The sequence below is a fragment of the Mustela nigripes genome, chromosome 1, assembly GCF_022355385.1.
Source record: "Mustela nigripes isolate SB6536 chromosome 1, MUSNIG.SB6536, whole genome shotgun sequence".
Classification (NCBI taxonomy): Eukaryota; Metazoa; Chordata; class Mammalia; order Carnivora; family Mustelidae; genus Mustela; species Mustela nigripes.
Window position 1 is genome coordinate 242,358,318 of NC_081557.1, and position 27,600 is coordinate 242,385,917.

Genomic DNA, 27,600 nt, shown 5'->3' on the forward strand with positions numbered 1-27,600 from the left:
TGGTTCCATTCAGTCTGAAAAGGCATTTCGAAAGTTTTTGTGAATAGGGAGCTGTAAGAAAAGGTAATGCTCAAGCTTAATAATTGAATACCAGGATGGTCCCACAATGGTGGACTGTTGGGTAGATGATAGGGCCTTGGGGGACAGATTTAAAATAATCCTGAAACTATCTCCCTGACCCTTAGTTTCCTAATTAATTAAATGAAGATGATAATACCTCAGAGATTTACTCTGGAAGCAAGGGAGCTAACAGCTGTGAAAGCACTTTGGGAAGGAGAATGGGATCCATAACGTAAAGAGGGAAATTACTATTTTCTTGGGACAAATGATTCGTGAGTGGGAAGAAAAAGCCTAAAATGGGAGTCAACTTTTAATGACAGTTCATTTCATGGACTAAATAGGAGCTGATGCCCAACACAAGTTCACAGTGCTGAATGCCTACAGAATCTCTCTTTGCCAGGTCGGACCCTTCCCTTTTTCCAAAATTCAGAATTCCTTTACGTGGTTGACTCCACTTTACTCCATTGATATTTAGCCTGGATTCCTTTGTAGTTTCTGTGGGAAAGTATGTTTAAATGTAGTCACTAATATTCTTTTCACATTTGTTCTCACATAAGGGTGGACCAGGTGAGGTTTAACATTCCTTAAATGTTTGAAACATGGCAATTATTATTAATATTTCTGTTATAAAATACTTTGCAAAACATAAAGGCTTAGACTAGGGTTTTCCAAAAGCAGCACTATTGGTATTTTGAGACACATAGCTCTTTTGTTGTGAAGAGTTTTTCTGTGCATTGTAGGATGTTACACAGCATATCTGGTCTCTACCCACTAGATTAGCATCTATTAAATCCTTCTGTGGGTAGAGATTAACAACCAAAATGTCTACAGAAATTGCCAAATGTTCCCTGGTAGGGGCCACAAAATGACTCCTGGTTAAGAACTACTGCACTACATGAGTATAAATTAATATTGTGATTATCATGATTACTTTTATTTTCTCAGATTATCTGGGATAATGCTCAGAACAGAGTAAGTACTCAATTGATATGTACCAAATAAATGAAAAAAATGAGAAAAGGACTTCATCAGGTATATTTATAAGTGGTCTTATAGGATAAATCCTTACATGATTAAGACTATATTATATAATAAATATTTCTCTAGTTGGTATACATATTCTTAGTATGAACACATTTTTAGTAACTGTGTGTGTATGCTAGAAATGATATTCTTATGCTTACACAAAGATCAGATTTGGCAGTAACTCTTTCCCTAGCACACGAACTATGAACGTATATATGATTGTTAGCATCTTGCTTATCCATCAAGTGTGAGACAAAACAATTTGTTTCAATTCTAGGAAAATATTGCATCAAACGCTTTTTATCAGAGTTATTTTCAGAGAATTAATTATACATTGAGAAAATATTACAATGAAAAGTTTTAAGAACACTATGACAAATAAAAGATCTCAGATCCTCTTAGGAAATTTCTGTCTCTTTAAACATGTTTTTAGATACAAATATTTCATCAAACTTCCAAGGTGTTTTTCAAGATCAGAAAATTTGTAACATTGTCCGTATTTGGAGAACCTATATTAAGTGGCATTTCAGTTTGAGCCATTAAATAATACTGATAATCTTATTTTGATTTTTAAGAACTGAAACTTTTTGGTCATCAGTGTTAAAGAACACTGATGATATTCTGATTTTTAAATTTTCTCTATGGATTCTTAAATCCTATACCAAAAGGCTACATTTTCCAAATGACCTCTAATAAAGACAACAAATAAAGTGTTCTTATCACAACAGGGGCAAAGTTATCTGAAAAAGAAAAGATGTCAGGAACTTCTCTTTCAGATACTCTCACTCATCCTTCTAATGATTTATTGCTGTATACTGTCTTTCAGATGGAATCCTGATTTAGCAGCAGACCTATACAAAACACTGTGTTAAAAAGAAAAATAAAACAAACTTCCATTCCTGGCTTAAATGTAATAACTTGCAGCAGATCGATGCCCTCATCAAGTAAAACTAGAAAAGCCAGATAAAACAGAAGAAACATCTGTATAAAGGCATCTGAGTTCTCAAGACAATTAGGATGTGAATGGCCAAGATCCTGGAGAGAAGATAACTGTAGAACAGAGAGTATATATTCTGTGGATGCTTTTTCCCTTGTGGAACTTGCCAGTTCTTGGCATGGTGCTAAAAACAAGGAATCTGGACATGGGGCCACTGCAAAGAGGCAGAGAAATCAGCAGAACTTTTGGCAATCCCACAAGCATAGTGAAACAAAAGTTAGAGTTTGGGTGCTGCCAAAGGAGTTGGGTTTTAAGGAGCCAAGTATGTTGTCAGAAAGGAGACACAGACAAGTAGGCCTATCACTTGGAAGGATCCTCTCTTGAGGCATTTTCCACAAAGAGCAAGAGATTAAAGAGTTATGCAAAACACCTCTGCAAAATAAAATGGAAATTCCAACAATTGTATTGTTCTGAAAAGAAAAAAAAATAGAATTTGGGACTGCCCAAGGAGGAAGAGAATGCAACAAACACCTCAGTTTCTCATTTGGGACCACTTTAGAAGTGCACCCTCAGAACCCCTGATAAACCAGAGATAGACAAGGCCTTAACAAAACAATAAAATCAGCTCAGTCTCTGTTGGATCAAGGTGATCTGTTCCGACTATGTGTCTATTCCTCAAGAAAGGCTTTGGTGCCCCAAATGTCAGCCAACAACCTTTAGCTCCTTCAGCTTTTGCTCCAACTGCAAAGGGCTGTCTCATCTAAAAGCACATCATTTCCAGGAAGGACCACACCAGTGAGTAATTGAGATGGGGGTGTAAAGAACCAGCTATTTTGGCCCAATGTGGAATACCTTTCCCAGACAAAATACTCCAGAGAGCTGCATGGATTTAGAAGGGACTTAAATGGACCTAGAGCAAATTTTAATTTCTTGGTCTGCTCAATCCTGTTTTCTCTCCATTCTTTACATAAGTCTGATGCCTAATTAACACCCTGTACAATAAACTCCATCTCAATGACTACTTCTGAAAAACCCAATTTGTGATATTCCAGAAGTGATCACCAAGAGAGCATATTGTAAGATTGAGTGGTTAATCTGGATTATTACCTGCTGTGAAAGTGCCATCATTCATGGAAATTACAGCAGACATGCCCTGACAAAATGGGGCTGTCAAATTGTTAGGTACAATATTGTATACTGTATGATAATGTACTGATGGGAAGAAATGCACCAAATGGGGTTTGAGAAGTGCAAATAATAGGAATCATGAGAAGAGGGAGGAGAAGGATGAGGAGGAGGAGAAGAAGAAGAAAAGAAGAAACTCTCAGGACAATGGATTGGATGCCTTACTACTAGGCATTAGTGATGATCTAGAAAACAGTAACTCGAAGCTACAGGGAATTGTAACTTGTGCATGAAGGCCAAAAAGCCTCTCTGGTATCTCAGAAAGAGGCTCTTACATAGCGTAGCAGGAAAGTCTAGAAAACTGAGGACCAGGCTCAAGAATTAACAGCCAGAATCCTCAAACTCTACTGAAGGATAAACAGCTAATCTAAGCAGGTTTTTTATGCCAATGGAAAGCCTTAGTTAGGGGGAGGGAAGGAAGGATGGAAAGAAAGGGAGAGCAAAAAAGGGAGGAAGGGAGAAAAGGGAGGAAGAAAGAGAGAGAGAGAGAGAGAAAGAAAAGAACGCTGACACTTAGAATAAAGACATCTGGAAATACCCCTCAGAATCTCTCACCTCTAGCTGACATTGAGGTTTTACATCACCAGAAATTGAAGGCTAAGGCAGAGCTGCAAACTGCCAGAGTGTTTTAGTCCTACCCATTGAAACAAAGGCACTGAACCCATTGAAAAGGGTGGGAGACATATTGGTTCAAGGCATTTAAGGAGATATCCATTCAGTCACTAACTGGCCATGGAGCTGCTATCGGAGCAAAACTTTCAGTGGTCAGACATGACAACAGAAACTTTACAATATAGACTTTGTTCAGGGAAATCACAAAACAAATATCGACCATAAATGCAACACAAAATAGTAATAACAACAAATCCTGAGAAGAGGGAATATTGGATTTGCAGAGTTGTTCATTGTATTATTTAAAATATCCAATTTTCAACAACAAGAACAACAACAACAAAAATATGACAAACAAAGAGACAGGAAAGTATAACCTATATTTAAGGGAAAAAAGAGTCAATGGACACTGTCCCTGATGACACTCAGACACTGGAATTACTAGACAAAGAATTTACATCAACTATTTTAAATACATTCAAAGGATTTTTAAAACCCATTTTTTTTTACTTTTAATTTTTTATTTTTTATAAAAATATATTTTTATCCCCAGGGGTACAGGTCTGTGAATCACCAGGTTTACACACTTCACAACACTCACCAAAGCACATACCCTCCCCAATGTCCATAATCCCACCCCCTTCTCCCAAACCCTCTCCCCCCAGCAACCCTCAGTTTGTTTTGTGAGATTAAGAGTCACTTATGGTTTGTCTCCCTCCCAATCCCATCTTGTTTCATTTATTCTTCTCGTACCCACTTAAGCCCCCATGTTGCATCACCACTTCCTCATATCAGGGAGATCATATGATAGTTGTCTTTCTCTGCTTGACTTATTTCGCTAAGCATGATATGCTCTAGTTCCATCCATGTTGTCGCAAATGGCAAGATTTCATTTCTTTTGATGGCTGCATAGTATTCTATTGTGTATATATACCACATCTTCTTGATCCATTCATCTGTTGATGGACATCTAGGTTCTTTCCATAGTTTGGCTATTGTGGACATTGCTGCTATAAACATTCGGGTGCACGTGCCCCTTTGTATCTTTAGGGTAAATACCCAATAGTGCAATTGCTGGGTCATAGGGCAGTTCTATTTTCAACCTTTTGAGGAACCTCCATGCTGTTTTCCAGAGTGGCTGCACCAGCTTGCATTCCCACCAACAGTGTAGGAGGGTTCTCCTTTCTCCGCATCCTCGCCAGCATCTGTCATTTCCTGACTTGTTGATTTTAGCCATTCTGACTGGTGTGAGGTGATATCACATTGTGGTTTTGATTTGTATTTCCCTGATGCCGAGTGATATGGAGCACTTTTTCCTGTGTCTGTTGGCCATCTGGATGTCTTCTTTGCAGAAATGTCTGTTCATGTCCTCTGCCCATTTCTTGATTGGATTATTTGTTCTTTGGGTGTTGAGTTTGCTAAGCTCTGTATAGATTCTGGACACTAGTCCTTTATCTGATATGTCGTTTGCAAATATCTTCTCCCATTCTGTCAGTTGTCTTTTGATTTTGTTAACTGTTTCCTTTGCTGTGCAAAAGCTTTTGATCTTGATGAAATCCCAATAGTTCATTTTTGCCCTTGCTTCCCTTGCCTTTGGCGTTGTTCCTAGGAAGATGTTGCTGCGGCTGAGGTCGAAGAGGTTGCTGCCTGTGTTCTCCTCAAGGATTTTGATGGATTCCTTTTGCACATTGAGGTCCTTCAACCATTTTGAGTCTATTTTTGTGTGTGGTGTAAGGAAATGGTCCAATTTCATTTTTCTGCATGTGGCTGTCCAATTTTCCCAGCACCATTTATTGAAGAGGCTGTCTTTTTTCCATTGGACATTCTTTCCTGCTTTGTTGAAGATTAGTTGACCATAGAGTTGAGGGTCTATTTCTGGGCTCTCTATTCTGTTCCATTGATCTATGGGTCTGTTTTTGTGCCAGTACCATGCTGTCTTGATGATGACAGCTTTGTAATAGAGCTTGAAGTCCGGAATTGTGATGCCACCAACGTTGGCTTTCTTTTTCAATATCCCTTTGGCTATTCGAGGTCTTTTCTGGTTCATAAATTTTAGAATTATTTGTTCCATTTCTTTGAAAAAGATGGATGGTACTTTGATAGGAATTGCATTAAATGTGTAGATTGCTTTAGGTAGCATAGACATTTTCACAATATTTATTCTTCCAATCCAGGAGCATGGAACATTTTTCCATTTCTTTGTGTCTTCCTCAATTTCTTTCATGAGTACTTTATAGTTTTCTGAGTATAGATTCTGTGTCTCTTTGGTTAGGTTTATTCCTAGGTATCTTATGGTTTTGGATGCAATTGTAAATGGGATTGACTCCTTAATTTCTCTTTCTTCTGTCTTGCTGTTGGTGTAGAGAAATGCAACTGATTTCTGTGCATTGATTTTATATCCTGACACTTTACTGAGTTCCTGTATAAGTTCTAGCAGTTTTGGAGTGGAGTCTTTTGGGTTTTCCACATATAGTATCATATCATCTGCGAAGAGTGATAATTTGACTTCTTCTTTGCCGATTTGGATGCCTTTAATTTCCTTTTGTTGTCTGATTGCTGAGGCTAGGACCTCTAGTACTATGTTGAATAGCAGTGGTGATAATGGACATCCCTGCCGTGTTCCTGACCTTAGCGGAAAAGCTTTCAGTTTTTCTCCATTGAGAATAATATTTGTGGTGGGTTTTTCATAGATGGCTTTGATGATATTGAGGTATGTGCCCTCTATCCCTACACTTTGAAGAGTTTTGATCAGGAAGGGATGCTGTACTTTGTCAAATGCTTTTTCAGCATCTATTGAGAGTATCATATGGTTCTTGTTCTTTCTTTTATTGATGTGTTCTATCTCATTGACTGATTTGCGGATGTTGAACCAAACTTGCAGCCCCGGAATAAATCCCACTTGGTCGTGGTGAATAATCTTTTTAATGTACTGTTGAATCCTATTGGCTAGTATTTTGTTGAGTATTTTCGCATCTGTGTTCATCAAGGGTATTGGTCTATATCTCTCTTTTTTGATGGAATCCTTGTCTGGTTTTGGGATCAAGGTGATGCTGGCCTCATAAAATGAGTTTGGAAGTTTTCCTTCCATTTCTATTTTTTGGAACAGTTTCAGGTAGAATTCCCCTGGGAAGCCGTCTGGCCCTGGGCTTTTGTTTGTTTGGAGATTTTTAATGACTGTTTCAATCTCCTTACTGGTTATGGGTCTGTTCAGGCTTTCTACTTCTTCCTGGTTCAGTGGTGGTAGTTTATATGTTTCTAGGAATGCATCCATTTCTTCCAGATTGTCAAATTTATTGGCGTAGAGTTGCTCATAGTATGTTCTTATAATAGTTTGTATTTCTTTGGTGTTAGTTGTGATCTCTCCTCTTTCATTCATGATTTTATTTATTTGGGTCCTTTCTCTTTTCTTTTTGATAAGTCGGGCCAGTGGTTTATCAATTTTATTAATTCTTTCAAAGAACCAGCTCCTACTTTCGTTGATTTGTTCTATTGTTTTTTTGGTTTCTATTTCATTGATTTCTGCTCTGATCTTTATGATTTCTCTTCTCCTGCTGGGCTTAGGGTTTCTTTCTTGTTCTTTCTCCAGCTCCTTTAGGTGTAGGGTTAGGTTGTGTACCTGACACCTTTCTTGTTTCTTGAGAAAGGCTTGTACCGCTATATATTTTCCTCTCAGGACTGCCTTTGTTGTGTCCCACAGATTTTGAACCGTTGTATTTTCATTATCATTTGTTTCCATGATTTTTTTCAATTCTTCTTTAATTTCCCGGTTGACCCAATCATTCTTTAGAAGGATGCTGTTTAGTCTCCATGTATTTGGGTTCTTTTCAAACTTCCTTTTGTGGTTGAGTTCTAGCTTTAGAGCATTGTGGTCTGAAAATATGCAGGGAATGATCCCAATCTTTTGATACCGGTTGAGTCCTGATTTAGGACCGAGGATGTGATCTATTCTGGAGAATGTTCCATGTGCACTAGAGAAGAATGTGTATTCTGTTGCTTTGGGATGAAATGTTCTGAATATATCTGTGATGTCCATCTGGTCCAGTGTGTCGATTAAGGCCTTTATTTCCTTGATGATCTTTTGCTTGGATGATCTGTCCATTTCAGTGAGGGGAGTGTTAAAGTCCCCTACTATTATTTGTATTATTGTTGATGTGTTTCTTTGATTTTGTTATTAATTGGTTTATATAGTTGGCTGCTCCCATGTTGGGGGCATAGATATTTAAAATTGTTAAATCTTTTTGTTGGACAGACCCTTTGAGTATGATATAGTGTCCTTCCTCATCTCTTATTATAGTTTTTGGCTTAAAATCTAATTGATCTGATATAAGGATTGCCACTCCTGCTTTCTTCTGATGTCCATTAGCATGGTAAATTCTTTTCCACCCCCTCACTTTAAATCTGGAGGTGTCTTCGGGCTTAAAATGAGTTTCTTGGAGGCAACATATAGATGGGTTTTGTTTTTTTATCCATTCGGATACCCTGTGTCTTTTGACAGGGGCATTTAGCCCATTAACATTCAGGGTAACTATTGAGAGATATGAATTTAGGGCCATTGTATTGCCTGTATATGGTCTCTGTTCCTTTCTGATCTACCACTTGTAGGCTCTCTCTTTGCTTAGAGGACCCCTTTCAATATTTCCTGTAGAGCTGGTTTGGTGTTTGCAAATTCTTTCAGTTTTTGTTTGTCCTGGAAGCTTTTAATCTCTCCTTCTATTTTCAATGATAGCCTAGCTGGATATAGTATTCTTGGCTGCATGTTTTTCTCGTTTAGTGCTCTGAAAATATCATGCCAGCTCTTTCTGGCCTGCCAGGTCTCTGTGGATAAGTCAGCTGCCAATCTAATATTTTTACCATTGTATGTTACAGACTTCTTTTCCCGGGCTGCTTTCAGGATTTTCTCTTTGTCATTGAGACTTGTAAATTTTACTATTAGGTGACGGGGTGTGGGCCTATTCTTATTGATTTTGAGGGGCATTCTCTGAACCTCCTGTATTTTGATGCTCGTTCCCTTTGCCATATTGGGGAAATTCTCCCCAATAATTCTCTCCAGTATACCTTCTGCTCCCCTCTCTCTTTCTTCTTCTTCTGGAATCCCAATTATTCTAATGTTGTTTCGTCTTATGGTGTTACTTATCTCTCGAATTCTCCCCTCGTGGTCCAGTAGCTGTTTGTCCCTCTTTTGCTCAGCTTCTTTATTCTCTGTCATTTGGTCTTCTATATCACTAATTCTTTCTTCTGCCTCATTTATCCTAGCAGTGAGAGCCTCCATTTTTGATTGCACCTCACTAATAGCTTTTTTGATTTCAACTTGGTTAGATTTTAGTTCTTTTATTTCTCCAGAAAGGGCTTTTATATCTCTCGAGAGGGTTTCTCTCATATCTTCCATGCCTTTTTCGAGCCCGGCTAGAACCTTGAGAATTGTCATTCTGAATTCTAGATCTGACATATTACCAATGTCTGTATTGATTAGGTCCCTAGCCTTTGGTACTGCCTCTTGTTCTTTTTTTTGTGTTGAATTTTTCCGTCTTGTCATTTTGTCCAGAGAAGAGTATATGAAGGGGCAAGTAAAATACTAAAAGGGTGGCAACAACCCTAGGAAAATATGCTTTAACCAAATTAGAAGAGATCCCAAATCGAGAGGGGGGAGAAAGGGGATAAAAAAAGGTTCAAAAAGGAAGAAAGAAAGAAAAAGAAAAAAAAAAGAAAAAAGAAAAAAAAATGAATAAAAAAGAAAACACCTAAGAAAAATATAAAAAAAGAATATATATATATATATATTAGATAAACTAGTAAAAAATCGTTAAAAAAGAAAAAGGTAACAGTTTAAAAAAAAATTTTACCCGAAGGTGAGAAAAAAAAACAAAAAATGAAAAAGAAAAAAATTAAATTAACTGCAAGACTAAAAAAAATCACAGGGAAAAAGTCATGAGTTCCGTGCTTGGCTTTCTCCTCCTCTGGAATTCTGCTGCTCTCCTTGGTATTGAAACCGCACTCCTTGGTAGGTGAACTTGGTCTTGCCTGGATTTCTTGTTGATCTTCTGGGGGAGGGGCCTGTTGTAGTGATTCTCAAGTGTCCGCCCCAGGCGGAATTACACAGCCCTTACCCAGGGCCGGGGTGTGTAATCCGCTCGGGTTTGCTTTCAGGAGCTTTTGTTCCTTGAGCGCTTTCCGTAGAGTTCCGGAGGACGGGAATACAAATGGCGGCCTCCTGGTCTCCGGCCTGGAGGAGCCGAGAGCCCAGGGCCGCACTCCTCAGTGCGCCCTCAGAGAACAGCGCCAAGTTACTCCCGTCTTCCTGACCTCCGGCCGCGCTCTGAGCTCACTGAGCCTGCGACCGGTTCAAGGTCACCCCGAGCTGCGAGCTTACTGTCGGCTCTGTCTCTGTAGCCGGCTTTCCCGTTCCAATACCCGCAAGCTCTGTGACACTCAGACACCCCCGATCCTTCTGTGACCCTGCGGGACCTGAGGCCACACTGACCCCGTGTGGGCTTTGCCCTGGGTAGCCTCTGGAGCGATGTCCCTCAGTGGAACAGACTTTTAAAAGTCCTGATTTTGTGCGCGGTTGCTCCGCCGCTTGCCGGGAGCCGGCCCCTCCCCCCGGGTTCTATCTTCCCGTCGCTTTGGATTCACTTCTCTGCCAGTCCTACCTTTCAGAAAGTGGTTGTTTTTCTGTTTCCAGAATTGCTGTTCTTCTTCTCTTCGATCTGCCGATGGATTTTCAGGTGTTTGCAATCTTTAGATAAGCTATCTAGCTGATCTCCGGCTAGCTGAAGTAGTCTCAGCCTGCTACTTCTCTGCCATCTTGACTCCTCTTAAAAACCCTTTTTGAAAGAACTAAAGTATAGTAACAATGTGCCAATGAATAGAGAATATCAATAAAGAGATACAAATTAGTTTTTCCTAAAAAAAAAAAAAAAAAAGAACCAAATAGAAATTCAGCAGTTGAAAAGTAGAACAAATGAAATGAAAACTTCACCAGGGATGCTTAACAGCATATTTAAGCAAGTAGAATAAAGAATCAGCAAACTTGAAGATAAATAAATTGATATTATTCTATCTTTCCAGTCTAAGGAACACAAAGAGAAAAATCAAGAAAAATAACAGTTCCTTTAAAAAATATATTTTTTTAGAGATTTGTTTATTTATTTATTTGAGGGAGGAGAAAAGGGAGAGGGACAAACAGACTCCTTGCTAAGCACAGAGTCTGGCACGAAGCTCAATTCCACAACCCTAAGTGCGATCATGACCTGAGCCAAAATCAAGAGTCAGACCCTCAACAAACTGACCCACCCAGATGCCCCCCCCCAAAGTAACAGATTTTTAAAGATTTAGAAGAAACATCAGGTGTACTAATATATACACTGTGGGAGTTCCACAAAGAGAGGAGAGAGAGAGAGAGAGAGAGAGAGAAAATAAGATGAAATCAGAGAGGGAGAAAAACCATAAGAGACTCTTAACTATCTGAGTGTTGCTGGAGGGGAGTTGGGTGGGAGGATGGGGTAACTGGGTGATGGACATTAAGGAGGGCACTTGATGCAAAGAGCACAGGGTGTTATGTGCAATTAATGAATCACTAAACTCTACCTCTGAAACTAATAATACACTGTATGTTAACTAATTGATCTTAAATAAAATAAGATATAGCAATTAAAAAAGAAATATTATAGAGTTCATCAAAAAAGGAGAGAGAGGAGAGAGAATGGGGCAGAAAGAGTACTTGAATATATAATACCTGAGAAATCTCAAATTCAATGAATAATGTTGATTCACACATCTAAGAAGAAAAATAAACTCAAGTTGAATAAACTCAAAAGGACCCATACATACATACATAACATATATACATAGATATGTCATAATCAAACTATCAAAAACTCAAGCTAGAAAGAATCTTGAGAACACCAAGAACACCACTCATCAGGCAAAACAGATTCTCTAGAAGATTAACAGCTGATTTTTCATTAGAAAGCATGTGTCCAAAGAAAGTGAGATTACATATTTAGAATGCTGAAAATAAAGGACTGTCAACCAAGAATTCTATATGCAGCAAAACAATCCTTCCAAAATGAAGACTATAATAGGACTTTTCTAAGTTAAAAAAAAAAGTTCAAAGAATTTGCCACTATCAGAACTTCCCCATGAGAAATACTAAAAGAAGTCTTTCAGAATGAAATGAAAAGACAAGAGACAGTAACTTAAATCCACATGAAGAAATAAATATTACAAGTAGAGGTAATTCTTATGTAAATATAAGACACCGTGAATATACTTTTGTTTGTTAATGCTCTTATTCTATCATATTTAATAGACAACTTCATAAATCAGTAATTTTAAAACTATGTTTATGGGTTTATAATATATAAAGATATAATTTGTATGACAATAATTGCACAAAGAAGGAGCTAAGGAACAAAGCTATACAGAAGCAAACTTTGTAAACAATTGAAATTAAGTTGGTATTAATCTGAACTAGATTGTTATAACTTGATGCCAACTGTAAGTCCCAGAGCAACTAATAAAAACTAAAAAAAAAAAAGAAGCAATAAGAAAAATAAATAAATTAATTTAAAAAAATTTTTAAAGGAGCAACAAGAAATTAAAGTGATATGTTTTTTTAAATATAATAGAAAAGGAGGTAATGGAGGATAGAGGAATTTTTTAAAAGACATAGAGAAAATGAATAGCAAAATAAAAGATGTAGGTCCTCTCTTATCAGTAATTACATTAACTGTAAATGAATTAAACAGTACAATCAAAAGACAAGGATTTGTCTAGTGCAGAAAAAAAATGCTATTCAACTATATGTTCAACTCATAGAGATACAAATAGGTCTAAAGTTTAAAAATTGAAAATTTGAGATGTGTATATTTACATACATTCTGCTATTGTTGGATAGAGTATTCTAATAGCTGTCTAAATCAAGTCAGTTTATACTGTTTTTCAATTCTTCCTCCTTATAGATGATCTACGTAATTGTTCCATCCCCAATTTTCCCCTTAATTCTATCGTTTTTGCTTAATATATTTCTGGGCTCTGATGTTAGGTTATGAGATTCTTGACGGATTGACTTTATAATCATTTTTAAATGTCCTTCTTTGCTTCTAGTAATCATCTTACTGCAAAGCTGTAATAACCAATACACCAGGTACTCACATAAAAATCGCCATATAAATCAATGGAAGACAATTGAGAGTTCAGACGTAAACTCATATATCTATGACCAATCGATTTTTGACAAGGTACTTAGTCTATTCAACAGGGAAAGAATAGTCTCTTCCATAGTTGGTGTTCAGATAATTGGATGAGGTTGGACCCCTACCTCATACCATATAAGAAAAGTAATTCAAAATAATTGATGACCTACATATGAGAGCTAAAATCTTAAAACTCTTAGATGAAAACAGGAGTAAATATTAGTGACCTTGGATTAGAATATGATTTTTTTAGACATGATACTAAAAGCAAAAGTGACAAAAGAAAAGATAGATAAACTGAACTTTCTCAAAGTTAAAAAAAACTTCTGTGCTTCAAAGGACAAAATCAAGAAAAGTCATTTGAAAATCACTTGAAAAGATATCCACAGAACATAAGAAAATATTTGCAAATAATATATCTGATAATGGACTTGTATCCAGCATAGATGAAGAACACTTACAATTCAGCAATTAAAAAACAAATCACCTAATTTTAATACAATCTAAATATTTAAATAGCTCCTTCTAAAAAAGATATAAAAATGACTAACGAGCTCATGATATGTTGAATTATCTATATACTTAGTCATTATTAAATTGCAAAACAAAACCACAATGAGATACTACTTCATACCCACTACGATGGTTAAAATCAAAAAGGATAACAAGTGTTGGTGAGGATGTGGAAAAACTGGAATGCTTTTCCACATTGATGGTGAGAGTGGAATTCCCTCAAATGTTAAACAGAGTTATTACTGGTCACAATTCTACTCCAAGGTATATACCCCAGGGAATTGGTATATGCGAAACCAAGTTCACATAAAATCTTCACATGAATATTAATTGTGGCATCACTAATAATAAACAAAAAAGTAGAAACACCCAAATGTTCCTCAGCTAATGTATGGATTTTTTAAAAAAGGATATTCATACAAAGGAATAATAATTGGCAATAAAAATGTATGAAGTATTGATTCATACTACAACATGAATAAATCTTGAAAACATGAAGCTAAATGAAGGAAGCAAATCACAAAATTCCCATTTTATGATTCCACTTATATGAAATGTCCAAAATAAGCACATCCATGGACTCTGAATGTAGATTAGTGATTTCCAGCGGCTGGGGGAGGAGAAAATGTCATTATTGCTAATGGGTATGGAGTTTCTTTTTAGGGTGACAAAAATGTTTTGGAATTAGATGGCTGAGATGGTTACACAACTCTATAAGTATACAAAAACCAATTAATTATATATTTTAAAAAGAGTGAATATTATGGTATGTGAATTATATGCCACTAAAGCTTATATTTTTAACATAATATGGGGAAAATCATATCATCTCAAGAGATGTAGAAAATGCATTTGATAACATTCAAAATCCATTCATGATTAAAAAAAAAACCCTTAGCAAGCCAGAAATTGAAAGGACTTCCTTAATCTGACACAGAGTATCAGTAAAAGTCTTTCTGCAAATATTATAATTAAAAGTGAAATATCGAAACCTTTCTCTACGACAAAGAAGAAACGGAAGCATAACGATTGGGAAGGAGAAAATAAACAGTCATTTGCAGATGACAGAATGTGCACTTAGAAAATCCAAATGAATCTACAAAGAGGTATAAAAATCAGTATGTGATTTATTTGTATACAAACAAATATTTTTTAGAGATTCCATTTACAAATGACATAAAAATATCAGATACACATAAATAAATCTAAGAGAAGATGAACAAAATCTTTCTGGTTGAAATTATCAAACACTACTGAGAGAAAATAAAGACTAACTCATTAAACTACTTAAGTAAAGATTACCATAGTATATCATTTTGATGGGTTGGAAGATTCAATGTTATAAAACAATTTTGCCTAATTTGAACTATGGATTTAATACAATCCCAATTCAAAACAAAAAGCACTTGGGGAAACTGCACAGTGATTTGAAAATTTACATAAAATGCGAAAGGCCAAGAATAGGCAAACAATTTTTCAGAAGTAAAAAGCTGAAGCACTTACACCACTGAATATAAAGATTTACAAAACTACAGGAATCCAGACAGAGCAGAATTAGCTTAATTCTATGCCAAATAGAGGGTCTAGAAACACATGTATATATAATCAATCACTTGACCAAAAACAAAGGTGACATTATAGTACAGAGGGAAAAGATAATAATAAATAAAGGGCAGTGGGTCAATTAACTATATGCACAGAAAAAAGTTAATTCATAGCTCTCACCATACACAAAAATTAATTCCAGAATATGGTATTGTAAATGTAAATGCTAAAACAATAAGGTCCAAGAAGAAAAGAGGAAAAAAAAACAACTTCTACATTTTGGTGTAGGCAAGGATGTTTTAAACAAGACACCAAAAAGGAATCACAAAATAAAAGACTGATAATACAGACCCATTAAAATTAAGACCTTCTGCTCCATAATTTGACACTAATAAGAAAGGCAAGCCACAGAGTGGGAGATCTTCATACTACATAAACCCAGAAGTTGACATATCTAGGATATATAAAGAACTATAAATCAAGAACAAAAAGGCAAACTACCCAACCAAAGAATGGATAAAACACTCGGACAGATGCTTCATGAAAAGGGCTATTTACATCACTAAATTTTTTTGAAAAATTAATCAAACTCATCATGGAAATGCAACTTAAAACCACAAAAGACAGCAATACTATCACCAGAATTGGTAAAATGAAAAAGACTGACAATAGCAAGTGTTGGGGAGGAGTTGGAGCAACTGCAGCTTTCACTCCCAGTTGACTGGAGGATAAATTGGGACAACCACTTCAAAAAAATTTTTGCTGAATAAATATATGGACCATGTTCAATCAAAGACATGCACAAGAATAGTCAAAACATCACTATTCATAATAGCTAGAAACAACTCAGTTGAACAATTGAATAGAATAACAAACAGAATAATATATTAGGGTATATAATATATTAGGATACTATGCAACAGTGAGAATGAATGAACCACAAGAAGAAAACGTAAGGAATCTCTCAAACATAATCTTACGCAAGTGAAGCTAGATACAAAGGGAGTCCATCCTTCCCAATTTCACTGACACGAAGTTCAGAAGTGGGCAAGATGACAGATATCACTTTGGATGGCTTCTCTCAGAAGAGAGGTTTCTTTGGGGGGGTAAGATGACTGGAAGGGGGCTTGAGAGATTTAGGGAGATGTTGGACGTTTGGTGATTTGCTTCTTTCACTTAACATTTTCAAGGTTCATCTGTATCAAGCATGTACAAGTACTTCATACATTTTTACTGCCAATTAATATTCTACTGTATGAATATACTATTTTTTTTAAATCTATACATTAGATGAAGAATATGCAGGGTGTTTCCACTTTTTGGTTGCCATTATTAATGCCACTACGGACATTCATTTAGAAGTTTTGTGTGATCTATCTCTTGATCTGGGTGCTGGTTACAGGGGTCTGGTCACTTTCATAAAATACACTGAAGTATGTATTATATGTATACGTTCTTGTATGAATGGTGTATTTCAATAAAAATTTCTTAAATGAGGGCGCCTGGGTGGCTCAGTGGGTTGAGCCGCTGCCTTCAGCTCAGGTCATGATCTCAGGGTCCTGGGATCGAGTCCCACATCGGGCTCTCTGCTCAGCGGGGAGCCTGCTTCCCGCTCTCTCTCTCTCTCTGCCAGTCTCTCTACCTACCTGTGATCTCTCTCTGTCAAATAAATAAATAAAATCTTTAAACAAAAAAAAAAAAAAAAAATTTCTTAAATGAAATGAAACACAGACACATACATTGCTTGCCTTTTTCCTGTTGTGGAGAGAAGCAAATTCTGCTGACGTTGCTGCTTTCGGTTTGGTTTCTAAACTGGAAGCAGGTGAGGAAACTGGGCCAGGAGGCGTTCACCATCCCTAGGACTGATTCACAGCCCTCTTTTGCAGCCTCACAGAAAGACCTACAGGGCAGGAGTCCACGGCTAGAAGAAAAAAAAGTGAAAATTAATGTTCTTACAGACTACTTTTTGAAATAACAATGAAATTAAAGTTAGCCACCAGTGCCATGATATTATCTTAATTTATATTTTCTAGAGCCAACAACTTAAATTTCTACATTAAGTCCTAAAACAAGGATTGGAGCTACCCTATTACCGTGATTCTAGAGGGAATAAGCTAGCTCCGTAATATATCAGCTTACTATCTCTTGTAAAAATATTTATCTCAAGTGATTTTCTTTTTAGATTTCCTGTGCTCAAGCAAACCCATCAACCAAAAAAAAAAAAAAAAAGAAAAAAAAGAAAAGAAAAGAAAAGAAAAAAAAAAGCTCTAGTTAATAGCAAATGCAGTAAATTAACATAGAAAGGAAGGCCTCCAAATTGGAAAAGCAGAAGTAGGTCACAAAATAGGTTAATTTCATTTCTTTATCTCCCCTTTGAAAAATTAAAAGTGTCTCTGAGACGTAGACAGAAAGCTGCTCCTGGAACTCCACTGCTTCCCCAGAAAAAATAGACAAGGGCCAACTCAGTTGTTTATCTAGAGTAATAAACTATTGATCTTCATTTTTAAGCAGTTATTAATCTTCCCAGATTTCTCCTTATCTTCTGCAAAATAGAAAAAAGCAAACAACTGCTATTAATGGTAAGAGTAATGATGCTCCCAGAGCTTGGCTTTATTCCTCTGCCTTGCAACCCAACACTTGTGGACGAGAATGTTACAATTCTAGTTGTAAATGTAGAAATGTATAAGGCATATACAAGTCCCTGTATAAGGCAGGGACTTCTTCCCTTGCAGACCCGGCTGCCATCTCCCACATCGTAGCCACAGAATGCTCCTCTCGCCCTGGCTGGTGATCTGGCAAAGCCATTTCAAATTGTTTTAAGGAAACTGGGAAAGAAGATATACCTGTCGGTCAAGGCAAAGTATACACTTCACTTGGTAGGGTCGTGACGATGTTGCACGATCATACAATATGGGATCTGTCACAAATCTTAAGCAATACCTGGTTCAAATCCTCCATTTGAGACAAGCCCAGGAAGATTCTGGGATGGACTCGAGATCATACATCTTCTTGATGGCAAAGCAGGAAGAGAATCCTGGTGTTCGAACTTTTAGTTTATGTTCTACCTACCCTTCCGTATTATCTATTTTCACATAAGGATCGAATAATCTGGCTTTAAAAAATCTCTTGATTAAGCAAGCACATTAAGATTCCCCATTCATACTTCTCCGGATAGCAGGAACATTAATGGGATACACCAGCCACTGAATTAAAATAGAACTGATAGAGTCTGTAGAAGAATTTTGGGAGAGGGATCTTGTTCTATATACAAATATGGAAAAGAGGTACTTGATAATTACATTCAGATACAAAATGTTTTTGACATTTTGACAAGTTCTCAGGAACGTGTCTCAAAACTCAGTATCTTGTAGAATCCTGATCTCCACATAATTACCTACCTACTAAATTTGTTAATGAAGATGTGGAAAGAGAGGTTTTGCATTTGAAAGATTCAGTTTGGGCTATAAAATTATGAACTTGTCCAGACAAGTTTCTTGGTGTAAAGAAGACAGCTGACTGCCATTGAGAAATACATAGATAGTTACAGGACTAAGGAAGTGTCACTTAAATAACATTTTTAAATCTTATTCCAGAGGGGCACCTGGGTGGCTCCATCAGTTAAGAGACACACTCTTGGTTTTGGCTCAGGTCATGATCTCAGGATGGTTGAATCCCACCACGGTCTCAGCTCTGGACATGAAGCCTGCTTAGGATTCTCTCTCTCTCTGTCCCCACCTCCAATAACACAATCTCTATTCATTCTCTCCCTCTCTCAAGAAACAAAAATCTTATCCTAGAGAAGTTAGAGACTATATTTTCCCAAATAGAACTGAAGGACATGGTTGAAGAATCAGATCATAGAATTTTTAGGCAATTGCTTTACAACACTTTGCTAGGCTCTGTTCTAAGTGCATTAACTCACTCATTTCTCATTAAAGCCCTAAATGATAAGTACTATTACTATCATCCCAAATATACAAATAAAAAAATTAAAGCACAGGAAAAATAAGACGCTTGTCCAAGATCACTTAAGTGAGTGTCAGAGCCAGGATTCAAACCCAGTCAGACTGATCCCAGGATCCACTCAGTTAAACATTTTATTCATGTGAACCCATACTTCAGGAATGTGTGTTCCAAAAGCACAACTCAAGGTTTGTTCAAAACTTGATATTTGGGGCTCCTGGGTGGCTCAGTCATTAAGCATCTGCCTTTGGCTCAGGTCATTATTCCATGATCTTGGGATCGAGCCCCATATTGGACTCTCTGCTCAGTGGGTAGTCTGCTTCTCCCTCTCTCATTCCCCCTGCTTGTGTTCCCTTTCTCACTGTGTCTCTCACTGTCAAATAAATAAATAAGATCTTAAAAAAAAAAAAAAGGTTGATACTTAATATCAGAGATTTTTCAGGTTTGGCTCTAGACCACCACAATAGAATATTGTGACTATCACAATAAAACAAATCAAATTAATTTCTTGGTTTCCCATCACATATAAAAGTTAGGTCAACACTATGCTACAGACTATTAAATACACAACAGCATCATGTCTTAAAAACCAATGTACCGTGTATGCACCTGAATTAAAAAATACTTTACTGCTAAAAAATGCTAATCATCATCTGAGCTCTCAGTGAGTTATAATCTTTCTTCTGGTGCAGGGTCTTGCCTAGATGTGGGTGGCTGCTGACTGGTCAAGGCGGGAGCTGCTGACGGTTGGAGTGACTGTGGCAATTGCATAAAATAAGACAATAGTGAAGTTTCCCGCATCCTTTGATTCTTCCTTTCGTGAGCAACTTCTCTGTAACTGGGATGCTGTTTGATACCATCTTCCCCACAGTACAACTTTCCAAATTGGTGGCCATCCTCTCAAACCCTGCTGTGGCCTTTTAAACTAAGTTTATGTAATATTCTAAATCCTTTGTTGTCATTTCAATAATTTTCCCACATCTTCACAGGAGTAGATCCCATCTCAAGAAACCACTTTCTTTGTTGATCCTTGAGAAGCAGTTCCTAATCTGTTCAAGTTGAATCATGAGATTGTGGCAATTCAGTCATGTCTTCAATCTCCATTTCACATTCTAGTTCTCCTGTGATTTCTACCACACCTGCTGTTACTTCCTCCACTGAAGTCTGGAACCCCTCAAAGTCTTCTGTGAGGTTTGGAACCCACTTCTTTCAAAATTCTGATAATGTTAATATTTTGATCTCATCCCATGAATCACCAATGTTCTTAAGGCATTTCAATGGTTAATCCTGTCCAGAAGGTTTTCAATTTGTTTTTCCCAGATCCATCAAAGGAATCACCACCTATGACAACTATCACCTTAGGAAACGCATTTCTTAAAAGTAAGACTTGAAAGTTGGGATGACTCCTTGATCCATGGGCTAAAGAATAGGTGTTGTGTCAGCAGGCACATAAACCACGTTAATCTCATTGTCCATCTCCATCTCTTGGGTGACCAGCTGCATTGTCAATGAGCAGCAATATTTGAAAGGAATCTTTTTTGTCTGAGCAGTAGATCTGGCTTAAAATATTCAGTAAATCATGGTCGTAAACAGATGTGCTATTATCAAGGCTTTGTTGTTCCATTTATAGAGTACAAGCAGAATAGATTTGGCATAATTCTTAAGGGCCCTAGAGATTCTGGAAAGGCATATGAACTGTGGCTTCAACTCAAAGTCACCAGCTGCATTAGCCCCTAACAGGAGGGTCAGCCTGTCCTTTGAAGCTCTGAAGCCAGGCATTGACTTCTCTCTAGCTTTTGAAAGCCCCTGATAGCATCTTCTTCCAAGAGGAAGCTGTTTTATCCACACTGAAAACCTGGTGTTCAGTGTGACCACCTTGATTAATTATTTAGCTGGATCTTCTGGAGGCACTTGCTGCAGCTTCTCCATCAGCACTGGCTGCTTTGCCCATACTTTTATGTTCTAGAGAAGGCTTCTTTTCTTAAACCCCATGAGCCAACCTCTGATAGCTTTAAACTTTTCTTTGGCAGCTTTTTCACTTCCCTGTCTTCACAGAATTGAAGAGAATTAGGGTCCTGCTTTAAGCTTTAGGAGTAGGCTTTGGGTTAAGGCAATGTTGTGGCTGGTTTGATCTTCTGTCCAGACCTCTCAAACTGTCGCCATATCAACAAGGCTGTTCTGCTCTCTTATCATGCATGTGTTCGCTGGAGTAGCACTTTTAATTTCCTTGGAACTTTTTCTTTGCATTCACAATCTGGGGGTTTGGCACAAGAGGCCTAGATTTGGCCTTTCTTGGCTTTTGACACACCTTCCTTACTAAGCTTAATCATTTCTAGTTTTTTTTTTTTTTTTAGATTTTATTTATTTATTTGAGAGACAGAGATCACAAGTAGGCAAAAAGAGGAGGAAGCAGGCTCCCTGCCGAACAGAGAGCCTGATGCAGGGCTCAATACCAGGACCCTGAGATCATGACCTGAGCCAAAGGCAGAGGCTTAACCCACTCATTTCTAGTTTTTGATTTAAAGTGAGAAACATGCAACTCTTCCTTTCACTAGAATACTTAGAGGTCATTACAGGGTTATTAATTGGCCTAATTTTACATTGTTGTATCTCAGGGAATTGAGGGGACTGAAAGGAGGGAGAATGGCCAGGGGAATGCACAGCACTTACTAAGTTCACCCTCTTATATGCGTGTGGTTCACAGCACATCAAAGATCACTAATTGCAGATCATCAAAGCAAATATAATACTAATGATAAGGTTTGAAATACTGCAAGAATTACCAAAATGTGACACAAAGATGTGAAGGGAGCAAAGACTGTTGGCAACATGGCACCCATAGACTTGCTCGACACAGGGTTGCCACGGACCTCCAATTTATAAAAAATGCAACACGTGTGAAGCACAATAAGGCAAAGTGCAATTAAACAAGGCATGCTTGCATGCACTTTCTGAGTGGACCAACTGTATACAAAAGGTTGGGTTCTCCCTTCATTCCACAAACTCCTAGTTAACCAGCAATGAATCAGTATTTGCCAAATGGCCTAAGGAACACCAAGAAAGGTAAAATCATTTCTCTCTCTCTCTCTTTTTTTTTCTTTGTGTGAGACAGCCCAGAGTAAAGCTACAAGCAATCTGGATTTATTTTCAGCATTCTTCCTTTGCCTTCTAGTCCCTGACCTGGGTTCCAGTTTCTGACACCATCCCCGTCAACCCCACTCCAGCAACCCCACTTAGATGGCCATCTCCACCAGAGTGTTCCTAGCTCATAAACATTTTCTTCCCTTCCTATAATCAAAACTACATTCCCCAAGTGATCAGATCCCAATCAGGTTGCCAAAGAAAAAGAAGGATGAAAATAACATAGAGTAATTCATAATCACAGATGAACACTTAACCCTCCCAAAGGTTTTTGCATCATTAGAAGATTATTTGCTGGAGCAAAGGAGTCTCTAATTGATGGAATGCCAAGTGCCATTACAGGGGAAACATTCATCTAACATAGTCAGCAGCGGTGGGGGTGGGGGTGCAGGGGAAGATCCTTGAGAAGCTGTCTACACACAAAGCCCAATTCTCCCAAGAGGTTTCTGGACCTTTCCTCACTTATGAACCCATATATTTTTGGGTTCATACATTTACATCTTTTCTCAGAATCTTCTGTAAGAGTAATAAAGTTTCACACAAGGGTCCAGTAAACAATTTTCATGTTTTAAACCTGAATCTTATCTCAGAAACTGTCATTGACTCTTACCACAGACATCTTCTGCAGGAAAACACAAGTCTACCATTCTAAAACTCCCATACTCCTCACTGTCTAATCTTGGGCCAACAGTTCACTCAAACCAAGACTTACACTTTCCTCATTTGAAAAGTGAGGGGTTTTAAAGAGCTGATTTCCCTTGGTTCTTTAACCAGTAACATTTCGTAAATCAAGATTCATTCTTTAACACAGTACTTCTCAGAGGAGCTGTGATAATCCTACCAGCTTTGCTAAATTTCAAAAGGTAACAGACATTTTTCTTGAGATTTGTTCTGGGAATATATAGAGACATTAAAATACCATTAGGCCTTCCATTCTAAAAATAGGACCTAAGAAAAATGTCTACTAGAGTGTTTCCAAATAGCTCTCATAAGAGGTGTAACCAACCGAGACCCATAAGCTTCAAATTGTTGGACCAGGACATGTGAAATAGTGATAGAGTATTTATAACGAGCAGCCCTTTCAAACAGTGAGCAAAACGAGGAGCCATTTGTTCTTGCTTTGCATGAAGTCCAACTGCCTATGAGGGGTTGAAGTATTTGGCTTTTCATCACATGGAACAGTGTGGTGAGACAGACCACACTATTTTGGAACATGAGTGTCTATATCCAAGCAGCAAGCTGACTGACATCTGAAAACAGCGCTCTGCACAAGTAAAGAGTTGGATTCGGCTATCAGAATACTATTTTAGAACTGGTGATTATTTTAAATTGACGTGTGAAGTGCATTTGGTGTTAGAAGTTCCTAACACATTTCGATAGAAGTTCAAGTAGAGTACTGTAACATCATCTCTGTATTTGTTGAAACAAATACATATAAATAGATATATAAATAATTCTAGTATATAGTGATAGTTAAGCTTTTATGGTATTTTCACCAGAAAGGACATTCTAAAATAACCAACCAAAAAAAGTGGTAGATTTTACCTATGTGACTTTTAAAAAATTCTTATTTAAATTCAATTTAGTTAACATATACTGTATTATTAGTTTCAGGGTATAATTTCGTGATTCATCAGTTGCATGTAACACCTGAGGCTCATTCCATCAAGTGCCGTCTTTATTGCCCATCACTCATTACCTCATCTCCCACCCACCTCCCCTCTAGCAACCCAGTTTTTTCCCTAGAGTTAAGAGTCTCTTATAGTTTGACTCCCTCTCTGATTTTTATTGTATTTTAATTTTCCTTCCCTCCCCCATGTTCATCTGTTTTGTTTCTTAAATTCCACATATGAGTGAAAGAAATCATATAGTATTTTTCTTTCACTGACTGACTGATTTCACTTAGCCTAGTACCCTCTCGCTCAACATCATCCACATCATTGCAAATAGCAAGATTTCGTTCTTTTTGGTGGCTGGGTAATATTCCATTGTGTATAACTATATAATTTTCAGTGAATTTATCTACTAAAATTGTTTGCTTTATTTACCAAAAAAATTACAGGTTTTTTTGTCTTACTGTGCCCTTTGACCAACATCTTCCCATTTCTCCCCAAATTTATAAAAAGGTTCTGATAAAGAGATAACGTTAAAATTACTGAACGAGTAATTCAAATATTCCCAAGATCTCCATTCAGTATCTCACATTGCATTTAGTTATCACTTTTTATTTTTGGCACATAAACTAAACATTATACTAGAAGAGCTTAGGATTTAAAATTCTTTTACCATTAAAAAAAGTAAAAAAGAATCTCTGTGGCAGGCAGACTCTAAGATGGTCTCAATGACCACCGCCTCCTAATATTCAGGCTCGGTGTAAGCCTCACCTTCCCCTTGAATATCAATCAGCCTAGAGACTTGCTTGCAACCAATACAAGGTAATGGGATGTCACATCTGTCATTAGGGGACATAAAATTATGATTTCTCTATTGCTAGCAGACTCTCTCCCTTATTGGATTTGATGAACCAAGTTGCCATATTATGGGACCCACATGACAGCAAGGGCTTAAGAGTAGCCTCTGGCCAACAGCCAGCTAGAAATAGACCCTTAATCCAACAACTCTTGAGGAACTAATATTCTTCCAACACGATTCAGATAAGACCCCCACCCTGGCTAATACCTTGATTATACCTATATGACAGACCCTAAAGCAAAGAAACCACACAAGTCATTCCCAGATTGAAGATCCACAGAAACTATGGGATAATAGATGTGTATGGTGTCATTTATTTGTTTGTTTGTTTGTTTATTTATTTAATCATGTTGTATTATCTTTAATTAAGTATAAAGACTTTCAATCATGTCACCTATAGACCCTTTATCTACTGTTCTGTTTGGCCACTAGTCTCTTGTCTCTCTCTTCAGAAATGGTGAGGCAGATACTATTTCCACAGGGAAGAGAAATCTATGGTTTGCTGCCTTTGTTGAAAACAAAAATGTCGGAGAGCTGAGGAGCAAAGCTGTTGCTTTTGGCATCATCCACAAGAACTATGTCAAAAGAACCAGGGTGTCTCTCTCTGTTGGTGATCACAGCAATTTTTCGCAGGTTAGCACTATTGGTCTAACAGATTAACAGTGTCAAACTTGATGAAATTAGTAATCTTTCCAAATCAGTCTAAATGGTGTCATTCACCTTGATAAGTGATGCAAGCATCACAGGTCACCAGATGAGGTTTTCCTTCCCTCACAACCTGCAAAGATCTTTCTCACTTTACACAATTTATACTTGGCCTCCTCAGGTGTAATCCTATGAATAGCAAAGCAACCCTTGGTGTCATAGATCAAATGGAAATTCTTCCCAGTCTTGTCAATGCTGATGACTTCCAAAAACACCAGCAGGATAGGTTATATATCAGTATGGGCTGTATAAATGCTGTATACAGATCTTCTTTACTTCATCTCCTGCTAGGGCATACTTAGGTCTGTTCCCTAAGGAAATGATGAGAGGGAGACATCCTTTCAGCTTATGGGGACCAGTTGATGGACGAGGGGCAAACACACCCACTCAGTTTATCCAGCAACCTATGCTTTGGAATGCTACATGCTTTGGAGGCTTCATGGGACCATGAACTGTGGCTCTGCTAAACACAGGAAGAGCTAGATGTGCACTATTATAAGCTATGAAATTTGTGGTAATTTGTTAAGCAATAGTAAGTAACTAATACATTTTTCTTTGATATATCACTTGGTCAGAAATATACTATGGAGTTAGATGTATTCATTAACAAAACTCATACAATCATTTAAAAAAAAACACACATTCCTAAATTTTCTTTGTTAGACTGAGCTGTTCAGTGGACAATGCTCACAAAGTCATAGTCACAGACAGCTCCCAGAGCTGCAGACCTTTTTCATGAGAAGAATGTTAATGCTGGAAAAGTCTTGCAAGTTAATTGATACCTATTTCCTCCTTTTGCCTTGTGAAGAAATGAAAACCTAAAGAAAAAAAAGATCTCATAGTTGGATACTATGACTCCAGCCCAGTGTTCCAAAATGTGTCACCTAGCTGGCCTACTTTCATAAACATGAGCCACAGGTCACACAGGAATAAATCCACAAATGACACAGGAGCATGACTTCATCACCACTGCTGAAAACACAAAAGTAACAGATGGCTTGTTTTCTCTTTGATGGACCAACAGTATCAACTTCCTATGCCAGGACATTTTGTTGGCCTCAAGAGACCATAAGAGCTGTGATTTAGGTGGGGTATGACAGAAGTAGGAAAGAGGTTTCTTTGGTTTCCAGCTTCACTAGACATAGAGTTGGAAAAGTGTACAAGAGAATGTTTGCACGTCATTGTCCCACATCAGAAGAGAAATAATGGGAAATATCAGGGAGTTCAGGGGGTCTGAAGCTCTGTTAAAGCAAAGGACTATGTCTGTCTTATTTTTCGTATGTAATAGCCATGGTTCCAGCAGGAAAGAAATGACCCGCTGAAGTAAGATCCCTGCAGAGTGTTGAATGAAAGGACCACTTAACAAAGGTGCTGGCAGGATTTAGAAAAACAGCAAGGAGTAGTGTACTATGCTGAGACAGGTTCTGTTAGCACCCAATGTTAAGGAACAAGGCAAAGAGCAGTTATTGGAACTTCGAGAAAGCCCTACGGAGAAGGCTGGTGGGAGCTACAGATTCTCATAGGGAAATGCAGGCAACCCATGCAGAAGTCAGCAGTTTGGTTTTTTTCAGGGAGCCAGTCTACTAGCAAACCACTTGATGAAAGTATAACTCATGTCATCTCTTACAGAAGAAAAAAATGTTCTTAACTCCTCTGAAAGGAATAGTATTGTCCTGCACTTCTTGAACCAGATAAAGACATGACGTCAATATTAATTCAACCCCTGTCCCTACCACCACCACGGCCCCCACTCCTCCTTTGATATACATGATCTTCTTGGTGGTAATACTATCTTCCCAAATCCCATGCCCCAAAACCTTTGCCTCACACTCAACATCAGCATTCATATGCAATTAATCACTAGGTGCTGCTATTTTTACTTCCTAAAATTTCCAAAATATGTTTTTTCTCTCCCCATTTCATATCCTAGTAAAATTAAACTAGTTGCCGTTCCCCTAATATACACTAGATCTGGTATGTTACTCTACCTGAGATGCCTTCCTATTCCACCTTCTCTACAGGGCAAACTTCTATTCATCCTCTAAAATCAATTCGCTGTTACCTCCTCCCTGGGAGTAGACTTCTCTAATAATGCCACACGGAAAGAGTTCTTCCTCTATGTCTCTGCTACTCCCACAATTTGAAACTTATCACACTGTACAATAATTTAATTATTTTCATGTCTCATTTCCTGTTATGCTGAGTTCCTTGAAGGCAGAACTTTATTTTATTCACCTCTCCATCCCC

The 27,600-nt window shown here is 37.6% G+C and overlaps 1 protein-coding gene and 1 pseudogene across 1 annotated transcript in view; both read right to left on the reverse strand.

Moving 5' to 3' along the window:
• CORIN (corin, serine peptidase) overlaps window positions 1-27,600 on the reverse strand; it is a 248,162-nt gene that overhangs the window by 133,211 nt on the left and 87,351 nt on the right. The window contains exon 5 of the mRNA XM_059383438.1: window positions 16,812-16,993. Coding sequence (XP_059239421.1) covers window positions 16,812-16,993 — 182 coding nt within the window. The remainder of the gene's footprint in view (window positions 1-16,811; window positions 16,994-27,600) is intronic.
• LOC132008227 (small ribosomal subunit protein eS4, X isoform-like) lies at window positions 25,054-25,584 on the reverse strand (annotated as a pseudogene).